We start from the raw sequence: 13,949 nt of genomic DNA on the forward strand, positions 1-13,949 counted from the left end.
ATAGTCAGTAAAAAGGCACAGAGAAAAGAAATTATATGTTGTGTGTCAAAAACAGTAGGTAGGATAGTTTGGCTGCACAATAGAGTGCATGAAGAGGTATATAGTGATTCCACTACTGGTCAGCGACAATGACAGAAATGACAGGTCAATGATAGAAAGGCCCTATAGATAACAATATTCATTTTGGTGACAAAAATCTGGAATTGTAGTATAATAATGTAATTATTAGTGCATAAAAATAACTATAAAAACTTAGAAAAAAACAGGGAAATTGGAGATGTGTGAACTGATGAGTAAGAACAATTTACATAATGACCCATAATGTAAAGGAAAATACATGAAAAGGAATTGATACTCTGATCAATGTACTGACCAATCTTGCTTTCAGATGACTGATGATGGAACATACTTCTTTCTCTCTTTTGGTGGAGGACAGTGCAGAACAGGACATGTGCTGTTAGATATAGTCCATGTGCTGGTTTTATTTTGCTTAACTATATCTTTGTTACAAGGGAAAATTTGGGATGAAAGGAGAGAGTCAGTATTTGGAAATACCAGTGTTTTAAAAAGACATCAATAAGTCAATCTTTTAAAAATGGTTTAGATCAAGTTTTGCTGCTTGAAGGGTCATGTTTTAGCAAAGTGAGGAATTTATTTATGCAAAACAAAACATTCATTCCTAACAGTGCCAGACAAATACTTTGTATTGTAGTTAACTTTCATCTTCAGGTCTACATCTAAGTGGCAAGAAAAAACTAATACTTACAACACTGTTATCTAAACAGGTATAATAATGTGATTAAATTTACCAAATAAGAATGATGTTGAAAGGATTAATAAGACTGTTGAAACACAAAAATAGGAACTGTTTTAAATGTCAAAAGATCCTAGAGCCTAGATTAGTTCCCTGCATATACTAGATGCTTAAGAAATATTTCTTGAAATTAACTGAAAAAACTAAAATTGTTTATAGGCCATAGGGAGTAACCTTACAGCATCACATGTAGGTCTTTAGAATCATTTAGTTTTCTTGAAAATGGTTTTGGGAGAAAATATACATGTAAAATTTTCTGTGTCTTTCCCTACCTGTCCTGGCCATTTAAAGAGAACTAACTAAGAAATATGAAATTAACATAAATTCATAGGAAAAAGCTAATACTTTCCATACATAAACTTTATTCCACTTGACACCATACAAAATATTATACTTAAAGAGAAAAATGAAAATTTGAACCTTTCTGAAATTAATGAAAAGCAATAGTTTAGACATATGAATTGGTCTGCAATAACAAATACATTACAGGCACAAACTGTGCTACAGCAGGTCTAAAAGAAGTTTCATAGTCTTTTTTAAAAAGTTAAAAATTTTTAATTACTTTTTATATTTTAATTTACAATAGCTGACCAATTTACAAACATTTACACAAAATTAAAAAAAGAAACTTGGCTTATTTTAGCAGCTATTTTAGCAGTCACCATCATTTTCTTCATGTGGAAAGAAAACATTAAAAAAAACAAGGAACCTGTTCTACTTTTTACAAATATTAAGTCTCTACATATATTCATTTTATGATGGATCATTTAAAATATTTTATAGTAACTTACTATCTAAAAATTCCAGTTTAGACTATATTCCTGTAATCTAGTATTCAGAAAAATCCTGATACTACAACTAGGATATAATCTAAACTTTGATAAGTGTTTCTGTTGTTTTATATCATGGGAAAAAGTAAAAATTCGAAAATGCTGAGTGGAGGAAAAGAGCTCATTGCACTGAGCTATTATAAACACCTGGAGACATTCCAGTATGTCAACAGTTGAGTAGATTTTTCTGAAGAATCCACCAACCTGGGTACAATGTTCACAGAACTATGATGCAAAATGTATTATTGTTTCAACACGAAAAATTAATTCCAACAGTAACCCAAACGTACTCTCCTGTCATATGCCCCATCTATCCTTGGAATTTAAACAAAAAAATTATGGCAACTTTTTTTTTTGCTTTAACTTTCATTTTGCTACTGTAGATCTGGACAATGAAATAGCAACTGAATGTTGTTAAACTTTGAGCATATTGATCACATCTTTTCCATAAATTAACAAATGTCTTCTGTGTTAATATGGTATAATTACATTTTGATCCTTCTGAAGTCCTTTTAATTGCTCTAACCACTTTCATAAATCCAGTTAATTTTCTGTTCTGAAACGTATGGCACAACAGCCTCTACTGTAACTCAACAATGTATATACATTTTTAGAAATGCATTTTTTAACTAAAGTTTATAGTAGTAAATGCCATAATAAAATATGCAATCTTTTATACAAATATTTTTAAACAAAATCTGAAAAAGAAAATATTTAATTAAAAAGAAACCATCATGGAGGGAACAAAATGCATTGAGGTGTTAATAATGTCCTTTATTTCTCAGAAGTAATTAGGAATGAATTAGAAGCCAGTTATCTGTTGTGCATAGTAGCTCTTAAAGGTAGTATACTGTTCAAGTCTCTCTTGCTTTTCAATCTGTGCCACGACTAGGAGAGAGAGAGGAAAAAAAGCATTCTTAAAAATCTACGTTTGCTATATTATATATATATTCATTAACTTTCAAAGAAACATGATTTACATTTTTTCACCTGACTTAGTTCAACAATTAAAAAATAATGTTCATTTTCATAATTCTTCACGTCCGTAGCTATAATTTCACTTCTCCAAAAGGGAAGACAACCTAAGTAATACTAAAATGGTAAACCCCATATCATATGTAACTGGGGGCTCAAGAGCACTTTTCACAAAAGAGAATCAACAACAATTTTTACATGGGGGTCCTTTTAGGCTTACTCAAGATCAGGTATTTAGCAAAGGCTGAAGTCCTTTCTACTGTGTTCTGATTTTAATCAGTGAACTTTATGATTAGTAGCATTATCTGTACAAAAAGCTATACATTGATAAAAATCAATTAACTTTAACAAGTTAATCTTGACAAGCAAATGCTTAAATTCTACTCTAAGTGTACTTATTTACCTGAACCTCTATGCTTCAATTGCCAGTCTTCAGAAAGTGTGAAGAAATTCATCATTATTCACTTAGGGGCCAATTTTCCCAGATTAGCTAATTTAGTTGGTACTCAAGTCTTTCCAATTTAGCAGAAATTACCAGGGTTTGCCCACTGCTGGCATAGCCTTTAGTATTCAGGACACCTCCATTTCTCAATGAGGGAATCACGTAGGACTTTAAAAAAAAGGTATATCTGCTTAGAAGTGAAAGTAATACGTGTTTTAAAACAGCCCTCAAATACAGAATTTCACTTGATTCTCATAATAACCCTTGTAAGGTAGGCTGGGCAAGAAACAGAAGAAACTAATGGTCAATCTTGAAACAAGAATGATAGTAAAACATACTTCCTACTCTCCTGTTGGTAGACAGTTTATGAACTGAAGGGATAGAATGAGGAATAAATAGGCTATCAGAAACAGCCTATGTATTAATTTACTTTGTTTACCTCTACTTCTTTGCTAAAAAGGAAGGTTCCATGGCAAATGAAAGTATTACTGGGAAGTTATAGTGAAGTTTAAAAAAAAAGGATAAAACTCTTAAAACGGAAAAACTGAGGCTCAGAAAAGTTAAATGGTTTGCACACTTTAGAAGGCACATAGCCATAACCTAAGCACTTCTGATACCACATCCAGTGTTACTATGACATCAGAAACAATGCTACTAGTCAGTCATACAGTTACTTTTGTTCTGAGTGGCAAATCAGGGAAAGACAAATCTCAGGCACTACTTTTAACACTCACAAGGGCACTTTTAGTTATCTCAAAAACAATGTCCATTTTCTTTCTATTTTTTTTATGACCCTAAAGGACCCTCACAGTTTAACTAGTTCACTCTTTGTGTTCCTAGGACAATACTTTACCCACAGTATAAACTTAGCAAATGTTTGTTGAATTTATATGAAACCGCAACTTTTGTGTGCTTGTTTGTTATTTTTAATTTCCCAAATATACCATGCTAGATTTTTATATTATGACCTTAGGAAGAAGGGAAGACTTCTGGCAAAAGGAACTACTGTATTGGGCACATAAATATAGGGCAAGACAGAATAAGTAAAAGTTGACTGCTCTACTTCCCTTCTTGCTTAGGGTAGTTCACACACAAACAGGTGGAAGAGACGCCATCCTTTTAAGTCAGATATCTACAATAAAACTCCCAGAAACCAGTGGGAAGCACTGCAAGGAGTATTTTTAGCTGCTGAGAGGTTGCAGCAGATATTTTCCACAGTATAAATTACTGTGCAAATTTACATAGGCCCACATTTCCTTGGACTTCTCTAATTCCAAGTAATATATGTTTCCATTGTATAAGAATCCAGAGTACACATTACTTTAACAGACTATAAAAAGTAGTGTGTCATATTAAACATTTTTTCTCTTCCAAATACTATTTGGCCACTGATCCTGAGACTCAACAAAACCTAAGAAAATAATACCTTCAATTTTGAAGCACTGATTTACCTTTAGAAATTCATCTTTGATCATGTCAAACTTCTGCTTCTCATGCACAGCTCTGGCTGTATTTGTTCCATCAAATGGTTCTGAAATGTTAGATGCGTACAGTAAGAATTTGTTAAGACTACTGTTCATATAAAATTTTACTGTTCATATCTTTATGTATATGATATCCAGTGTGAAAAAATAAAGTAGAAAAGTCTAGTAGTCAGGTGGATTCACAAGGCCAAAGTTAAGGTGTGAAGTAAAAGACAGATTTAGAAATCATAAGCACTGATGGGATAGTTGAAGTTGTGAACGTGGAAGAGCAAATTTTTGTAAGTTAGAAAGGAGAAAGAAGGGGAAACAAAATCTGGCTGAAGGAGCAAGCAACTCCATAACAACTCTAGGCAAGGACTCAGAGGAAAAAATGACTTTCCAAAAAGACTACATGAATATTAAGAAGAAATGAACTAAAAGACTAAAAAAAAAAATAAAAAGCTCAAAGGAAGAAATGGAAGGAAAATAATTTTTAAGAGAAAGTGGTAAACCTTCCCCAAGAAACAAAATCCCTGAAAGTGTGAATAGACCAATTAGAAACCATTAACTCTGTGAGATAGCAAGCAATATTCCAACAAAATTAAAAGATTGAAAAAATAGAAAAAATTTAAGATATCAGATATCAAAAACAACTGACTTGGAAAACAGGTCAAAAAGAGATAATTTGAGAATCACTGAACTTCATGAAAACCATGATCAAAGGGAAAAAAAAAAGCCTAAATACTGTATTTCAAGAAACCATAAATGAAAACTTCTCAGATCTATTAGAACCAGAGGGCAAAGCAAAGACAGGAAAAATCCAGCTATCATCTCCTGAAAGGAATCTCAAATAAAAGGTCTTACAAATGTCACAGCTAAAATCTGAGCACTCAACATCAAAGAAAAAAGACTGCAAATAGCCACAGAGTTCAGAGACCAAGGAACCATGGTTAGGATCACACAAGACCTTACAGCTTCTACTATAAAACAGGAGAACCTAGGATATAATATTTCAAAAGGCAAAATAGATATAGGTTTATAATAAAAAAAAAACCAATGTTCTCTGCAGAGCTGAACATAAACCTACAAGGGAAAAACAATAGACCTTTAGTGGAGTAGAGGACTTTCAAATATTTTAGATGAAAATACCAGAACTAAGAAGGAGCTTAGAAACACAGAAAGGCAAACTGATTTGAACAATTGGAAAGAGCTTTATGATGATGCAGTGCATCTAACATCCTAATAGAGAGAAAATAAACTAGTATCCCTTTAGAATCTTATGTCTTCAAAAGGTATTAAAGAGTTAAACAAGAGAGGTTACAGGGGTGAACTGGTTCAGTTCTGAGGGGCTGAAAAGGGAAGAGTAAAAGAGGAATATATACTTGTGTGGGAAGTAGGAAGAAGAGGGTGGAATTTACTATTTCTCACAACTGGGGGGCCTGAAAAGAGTATATGAAAACATAGAAGAAGTGGAAAGAGGGAATGGGCATTAGATAAACCTCCACTTTTATGTAAAATGGAAAAAAGAGGGTTGAACATACCTTTATTGGTGTACAGATAAATCAAATACAACAGAAAAATAAGCAAAGACGGGGGAAAGGTTAAAAGGGGGAATACATGAAGAGAAAAGAGCTGCGAGCAAGCAAATTTCTTGAGCCTGAGGAGGGATCTGAGGAGGTGGGGTGGGGGAAAAAAAGCAAGAACCAGACCTTAAGTGTCTGGCTTAGTTTACCTCTTAGACAACTGGGGAATGGCTGAACAAATCATGGCATATAAATGTAACATAATGCGACATTATTGTTCTATAATAAATGACGAAAAAGGCAATTTCAGAGAATCCTAAGTATTAGGAACTGACAGTGAAGTTAGTAGAACCAGGAAAACAAATTATACAAGAACAGCATAAGAAAAACAATTTTGAAAGATTTAAGAGCTCTAATCAAAGCAATGCAAACCAAATCTCCACAGGACTTATGATGAAACATGTAACCTACGTCCTAACAGAGAAATTATGGACACAAGGTACAGAGACATACATTTTCAGATATGGCCAATACGTGGATTCTTTTTGCTTGGTGTGCGTATTGGTTAACAGGGTTTTCCCCAACTGCTTCTCTCAGTTTTTAAATAAGGGAAAGGAGGAATTGCCAAGGGATTAGCAAGAGTGATGTGAAAAAAGGGGTGAGGAGTGAAAACTGATAATTTTTTTTTAATGCATAGTAGAGAACAGAAGGAATTTTAGAATGAAGAACAGACCAGCAACACAATTATTAAAGTAACATGTAAAATTTTCATACGTGTGTGTGTGTATCTCTCTCTATATATGCACACAGAGAGATCACGCATAAGCAATATGACATGCATCCAATGCTCTCACACAGAACTCTTGTGCTTGGCCACATTTATGGAAACGTTCTTTGCTGGTGTTTGGAATGAAAAAGAATTAGGACAAAAAACCCACTGGATACGGCAAATTATTGGCGCCTTGTCAGACTACGGTAAAGTGAAGGGGTTAAGACTGCAGATGGGTAAAGAATGGGTGATGAGGAGATTGTGCAGGTTTCAAGTACTCATTTGAAAAGTTTACTACTGAAGTAAAAGAGCTGACAGCTAGACGGCAGCAGGGCTGACTGAAAACTTTTCCAGGATATGAAGCATCACTGAATATTTGAAACCAGAGGAGAAAAAGGGAAGGAGAGAGAGAGAAACTGAAGATACTAGAGAAAGAGGGCAATTAAGGGAACATGGTACTAGAGGAAGTAAAAAGGCATGAGATTAAGAGCATGGGTGGGAATGTTAACCTCAGAAAGGCAGAGGGACACAATTTCCTTAGATAAGATGGTAACAAGAGAGGTGTAGAGAGGGATTCTGAGGAAAGACAGGGAAGTTTACCCTGGACTGCCCTAATGTTTTCAATAAAACTGAAAGTGAGGTCATCTGATTAAAGGGAGGAAAGACATGACAGAAGTAGGGATTGAGTGACACAAATTTAGAACAATCATTCCATGTAGAAGGCAGCTAATCACAGAAGACTGCTGATCAGCAATGAGGGTGCAATTGAGTTTCTTAGGGTGAGATTCAGATAGAAACAACAGTCTGAAACTTTTCTTTGAGATGTAAAATAATATACTTTATACAAACTAATGGCCTGCATTAGTGCCTCAGGTCCAAAAGTTACAGCTGGAATTAAGATTACATTCCTGACTAAAGTAGAATTTCCTTTCCAAAGGTGAGATACATGGATGAGCATCAGCCTTGGACTAGAAAGAGGCACAGCAACTTTGTATGGGCTAACAAGAATAAGGGATAGGTTAGTGAAAAGTGATACGTACTTGTAAGCTTAGCTCCATTTCAATTTTAATAAAAAATAGGGATGTTTAGACTTAAAACCTCTAATACTTCTCAAAATGTATTGCCTAGATTACAGATTACAAAATGTAGTTATGAGGGGAAGGAAAAGGAGAGAGAGGAGGTAGGAGAGAGTAGAAAAGGAGTAAGAGTGTCAAAAGGATAGGCCAACAATAAACTAGGCCCAAAAATGAACAGAAAGAGATCAGGCTGGCTTGCATTTGGGAAACATAGTATTTTCAATGATTCGCAGGTTGCTTGATGTCGCAAAAGTCAGTCTTTTTAACATCAATCAACGTTGTCTTTATGATGCTATATGGCTGAAAATTGCTAAATGAAAATAAATTTCCCCTACTGTTTACTTCAAATCTGTGTTTTTCTCTAATAGTTAAAAGTAATTAAAATCTAACCCTATCTCTCTACTAGCATAGATACCACTAGTTGTAAGTGGAGTGGGTAGAACACATCTATTCAGTGAGTTCATTTATTCCCACAGCTTTGGCTACTAGGCAATTGTGCACAAGGCTTCCAAAGCCCAATCTCTATTCTTGACCTTCATTCACACTCCAGGCCAAAGGATATTTCACTTAGATGCTCTAGTATCTTTTCAAACTCTTCTTTAGAATATACTAAAGCTTAGTGTAGAAGCTGGAATGTAGGCACAGGAACTCCTAGTGGTAAAGGGAAAAAGGATAAACTACAGGGCCAGAGAAGTATCAGGGATTTGGCAGAAATTTTGCCAAAGGAGGGCAGCTGGGCATAGTGGTAAGTACCATCATGAAAAAGACAGAGTAGATCCCAGAAATGCAGAAAGCCCATGAAACAGAGAGCTTACATAATGTTACTATAAAGCTTTGTTCAGGAGCTTCCAGGAAATTAACAACTGGTATACACCAGGCATTCTGCTACAGTAATGAGCTACAACAGTGACAGATAAAAGGGAAATTTTTGTGTGGCTTTCAGAGAGTGCAGTGTGTTTGCGGTTTTGCCATTGTCAGATAGCAGCTAGCTATTATTATGTCAGAAAACTTAGGTTGTTTTCCCTATCATGAAAGAGTGAAAGAAAACTCAAATCTCCAGATTATTAAGGAGAATGAAGTGTTCCTTTAAAAATATCAAAGCGCTTCAGGAGAAAAAGGAAGAAAGAATCTGAAGAGGCCAAAGGGAATCTTGAACTGTATCAGGACGGTGAAGGGCAAAAGAAGAGGAGACAGAGAAGAATAAGAACTACTGAAGCTCTGGAAATATGTAATGCTTAGAGATGCTTTCTATAAGCGGATCAACCTTAAAGGAGAAGGCAGATAATCTTGCTGCAAGAACTGATGATGGGAAGAGGGCAGATTCTTAAAACTATAATACAATGAGCTTGACTTCAACTCTTGGCAAAATTCTACAAAAAAAAATTATTAAAAGGATAGTTTATGAGCAATTAAAGAAAAAAAAAAACAATGATCACTATAAGCCAGCCCTCCATGGATTTATCACAACTAGCTTAACTTTATTTTTTAAAGACACATTACAAGGCGAGTATATTTGTAAAGAACCCTATAGTAGATAATGGCTTTAAGAAACTGAAAAAGTTGGTAAAACCTGTGATGATTCTGTGATCTGGGGAAGAGGGTAAAAGTAGATGGCATGGACTTCAAGTGAAGATTAAAGATAATATCAGAGCTGGATATGATTATACTTTTTCATAGCAACCTTCTGCACAAGATGGATAGATGTGGGTTATTTGATAATACAACTAGGTGGATTTAGAAACAGTAAGATGTATTCAAAAAGAAATAATTTATGACAATGACAGTCTGGGAGGAGGCTTCTAACAGAGTGCCCCAGGGGCCTGTCCTTGGTGTTATGCTATTTAATATTTTTATCAATTATTTGGATAAGGATAGATGGCATACTCATCAAAACTGCAGATGGGAGAAAGCTGGAGGGAAATCACTAAGACACTGCAGAAAAGAGAGAGGATCCAAAAAGATACTGAAGGGCTAGGACAGATCAAATCTATTAAGATGAAATTTAATATAGATAAGTGTAAGCTCCTATACTTGTAACAAAATAATCAATTGAAAAGTCAATCCTCATTGTGCTCATAGCTCATTAAGAACTTCAGATTTTTTTTTTCCATGTCAGCTGTTGTCTAGCCACAAGACCCTCATCCTATACTTCTGCAGTTGACTATTCCATTACAAGATGACAAGCCGAAGTGATTTTAGGCTTCATGAATACAGAAAGAGTTCAGAAAGAGGAAGGTGAGAGCCCTGTCAGGTTAGACCACAATTGGAATAAATATTATGTTCAGTTTTGCGGACAATATTGTTAAAATTATTTTGACAAACTACAGAAGAGATAAGGTGATAAGGATGAAAAGACCTGTAAAAGCTGCTATATGGAAGAGGGATCAGATTTATTTTGTTAGGCTTTAGAGGGCAGGGCTATCCAGGGGCAATAAATGGAAATGCAGACAGAAGGGAAAGCTTCCTAACAATTAAGAGCTGTCCAAAAGCAAAACAGGCAGCCTCCAGAGCTAGTGGGTTCCTCATCAAACAATGGTGGGATGACCATTTGTCAGGCATATTATACGAGGAAATTCCTATTCAAGTATGCACTGAACTAGATGATGTCTGAGTTCTCTTTCCAATCCTGAAATTCTGTGAAGATAACCAGTAAGATGGTGGTGGATCTAGTCTTGAACCGGCACTGGGGAACAAGTAACATTATAACTCCTTTGGTCTCAGAGAAATAAGAAAAGGCAGAGAGACAAAAGGAAATAAGGTAAGAACTTATAAAAGGCACACATTTTTAATGCCAGCAAATTCCACTCTTTATGATGACAAGTACTTCTTCAGTGGAAGGACAAGCTGCATGTGTTACAATCAAGGATCAGAGTCCAGCTGATGTTTGGGCACAATCATCAAACGCCTTTTCTAGTTCTGAGGCAGAGACACATGTTTTTGGCAGCTCCTCTTCCCTCTCCAAGACGCCATGGGAAAACAAGTCCAGTTACTTGAAGTTGAAGGGGAGGAAGTTAGGAAGACTGACAGATAGAGAGATGGACATATACATACTGATGTGTGTGAGTGGATAAGGCCCAATTCCAAATGAAATGCAAAGGGAACTCTAACACAAACAGTCCTTTGGACCCTGATAAAGAAGGCATGCATCAGTACTCTCTTGATTTTATATATATGTTTCTTCAATAGAAGCTGAGTTTTAATTACTCATATTTAAACATTCATTTAAGATTCTTACCAATGAAAAACTAATTTGTGCTTAAAATGGAACAAAGAAATGAATAATGATACCTGTTTAATCCAAGTGCATGATAAAATATTACAAAAAAATACTGCCCTGAAATGATGAGTAGAGAAAATTCTCCATAAAAATCTCAAAATATATTTGAATTTTTATCCTACAAAGATATAGGATGATATGCTGGAGGATATACTCTAACTCTATCCTCAGAGATCTGGACTGAAATGTTTTAAGTTCTTCTGGTACTTACTTTTATGGACTTTTGGCACACAGACTGACTCTATATTGAATACTAAAATTTAGTGGATATCAATACCATAATTCCAATATAACACTAGCCTATTTTAATGAAATTATAAATATAATTTTTATTAAAAAAAACTAAGTAAATGTAACATAATACATTCCAAGGTTATACTCTAAATGGAAACAAATATTATAGTCACATAAACATATCAATAATAATTTAAAACACTGCCCTTGTATTTCACAGCTTAGAAGACTATTATTTGAGACTTATTTTGCATTGTAGTATTTTTTTTTAACGGGAAAATATAGTTTGCCATAAAAGATCAAATTTTATCAGGTCTGATACTTTAAAGCAACCAATATTTAAGAAATAAAACATATGCTCATTTTGTACTTTTAACTAATTCAGTTAAAAAACCAGTAGCAAAATGTTTAATATTTTCTACAAACATTTATTAAGCAACCACTAGACAACCATAGCAGTAGGCTAGGTGCCACTCCCTAAATTATTTTAACTTGTAATAACTTCTATACAGATAATTTTTTAATGATTATCCAATTATTTCAACAAATCTAGCCTAAATTCTTAGTACATCTAAATGCCATAAATTAATGACAAAATACTAAAATTTTAGAAAGAAAGACTTGCCTATCATTTGGAGGCACCTAAAAAACATCATGGAGATGAATAAGTGCTTGGCCAGGTGGACAGGCAGGTGGTACAGGGAGTTCCTCAGAGTATCCAGCCTAAACCTCTCACATAATCCAGGGTGTTATCTTTGCCCTGGAAACCAAAGAAGCAGGCACTTGGAGCTACTTCCTCAGCATTACTTGAGTTCCCAGCTTTATTCTAGAAGCTTTAAATAGTTTTGCCTAACTGGGGACAAGGCCTGCAAAGAAGCTGATGCTCTATAGTTCCTACAAAGGATGAGGTAAAGCCCTAACTAACAAATCCCAGATGGGTATTTTGTTATTGTCCCCTAATCTGTCTTGGTAAAAAGATAAGGCAAGTTAGAAATTACACTATACCTTTTACTTAAATTCCAAGATTTAAAACATACATATTCCTTACTATTTATCTTATATTGTTTATTCCAATAGGAGAGCTGATACAACTGATTACATATATCTTTAACTACAAATACCTAGGAAGAAATGGAAACTAGCATGTGTGTAGACAACTTACCTTTCAAATGCGCAAATACATGAAGGATTTATTATTATCTGATTGTAGAAAATGCAAAGTTTGACAATATTTACAATTTAGTCTATGAGCATTAAACCTATTAAACCCTTAATCCTCAGTTTTCTCATCTGTAAAATGAAGATAACTATGGCACTTACCTCACAGGGATGTTACAATAATCAAATGAGAAAATGTATGTAATTCTCTTTACAAACCTCAAAGTAATACGCAAGTATCTATAATAATTACCGTTGTTATTGTTATCAAACAACTTATTTTAGAGTCACTGGGCTAGTGTCAGAGACAGAAATTAAACCTAGATCTTCCTGACTCCAGGCCTAAACTTTTTCCACTGTCATGACATCTCTAATTATCTTTTAAATACTGCCTCATGTTTGCTTTAAAATTACTTTCTATTTTCAAAATCATTTGAAAAACATTTAAATTTATATAAATGATTTGAGGAGGATATAACATATTCAAGTTTGCTTTAAGTAAAGAACACTTCCACAGTGAGCTAATGCTTATTACTTTAGGTGTATCATAACCACACAGCCCCAAGCCATGCATGATTACATGGAGTGTATAAACAGCTTACATTTAGGTATCACTTTTATAGGGTATCACACATGATCCTTAAAATATCCCTATAAAGGAGAGTTTGTATAAGTAACATTGTCATCTCCATTTTAAAGATCACAATCATAGGTTTGAAGTCTGAAGGGATTTCAGGGTTCATTTATTACTTCCCTCTACTTCACGGATGAGGAAATGAAGGCTCAGAGAATGTGACTCAAATCACACCAAGAGTGAGCAGTACAGCCGGGAATTAAACCAAGGTTGTCTTCATCCAGGGTCAGTGTTATTCTAACTCTTATCACGCTTCCTCACTATCAAACTCCCTTTCTTTGTAACTCAAAAAGATAACTTGATATCAATGAAACAACAAGGACAGAGTATAACAATTGATAAGCTTTATAAGGAATTGGAAATTTTAACAACTAATCATGACCTGATTTACCAAAGAGTTCTTGAATATTTTACAGCTAAAATAAAGTAAAACATTTGTATATTTTTATATCTAAATAGCCTAAAAAGTTATAGGAAAAATATTAAAGTACCTTATATTTTATATCCATAGTATGACTGACCAGAAAGTGCTCCAAATTGCCTCACAAAATGAAAGACTAAAGAGTAAGTGAAAACTGCATCATTTTCTCCAACTAAAGCAAATCATAATTTGACTAGTCCTTCATAGCTATGTGACTCTTAGTAATTCACTTAACTTTTCAATGACCTAGACTAATCTCGGAGACTGTAACTGCAGAGTCGGTTCCAATTTTCATTGCTACAGGGAACAGGTACATGGTACATGGTACAGGTA

General features: G+C 34.4%; 1 protein-coding gene across 4 annotated transcripts in view; it reads right to left on the bottom strand.

Annotated features, from left to right (window-relative positions):
• Positions 1-1,156: 1,156 nt before the first annotated feature.
• TENT2 (terminal nucleotidyltransferase 2) overlaps positions 1,157-13,949 on the bottom strand; it is a 115,690-nt gene continuing 102,897 nt past the window's right edge. For all 4 annotated transcript variants that reach the window (XM_036762649.1, XM_036762636.1, XM_036762642.1 and 1 more), the window contains 2 exons: positions 4,513-4,592; positions 1,157-2,532 (listed from right to left, as the gene is read on the bottom strand). In XM_036762649.1, the coding sequence (XP_036618544.1) occupies positions 2,458-2,532; positions 4,513-4,592 (155 nt within the window). In that variant the 3' untranslated portion in view covers positions 1,157-2,457. The remainder of the gene's footprint in view (positions 2,533-4,512; positions 4,593-13,949) is intronic.

Source organism: Trichosurus vulpecula, chromosome 1 (assembly GCF_011100635.1).
Source record: "Trichosurus vulpecula isolate mTriVul1 chromosome 1, mTriVul1.pri, whole genome shotgun sequence".
NCBI lineage: Eukaryota > Metazoa > Chordata > Mammalia > Diprotodontia > Phalangeridae > Trichosurus > Trichosurus vulpecula.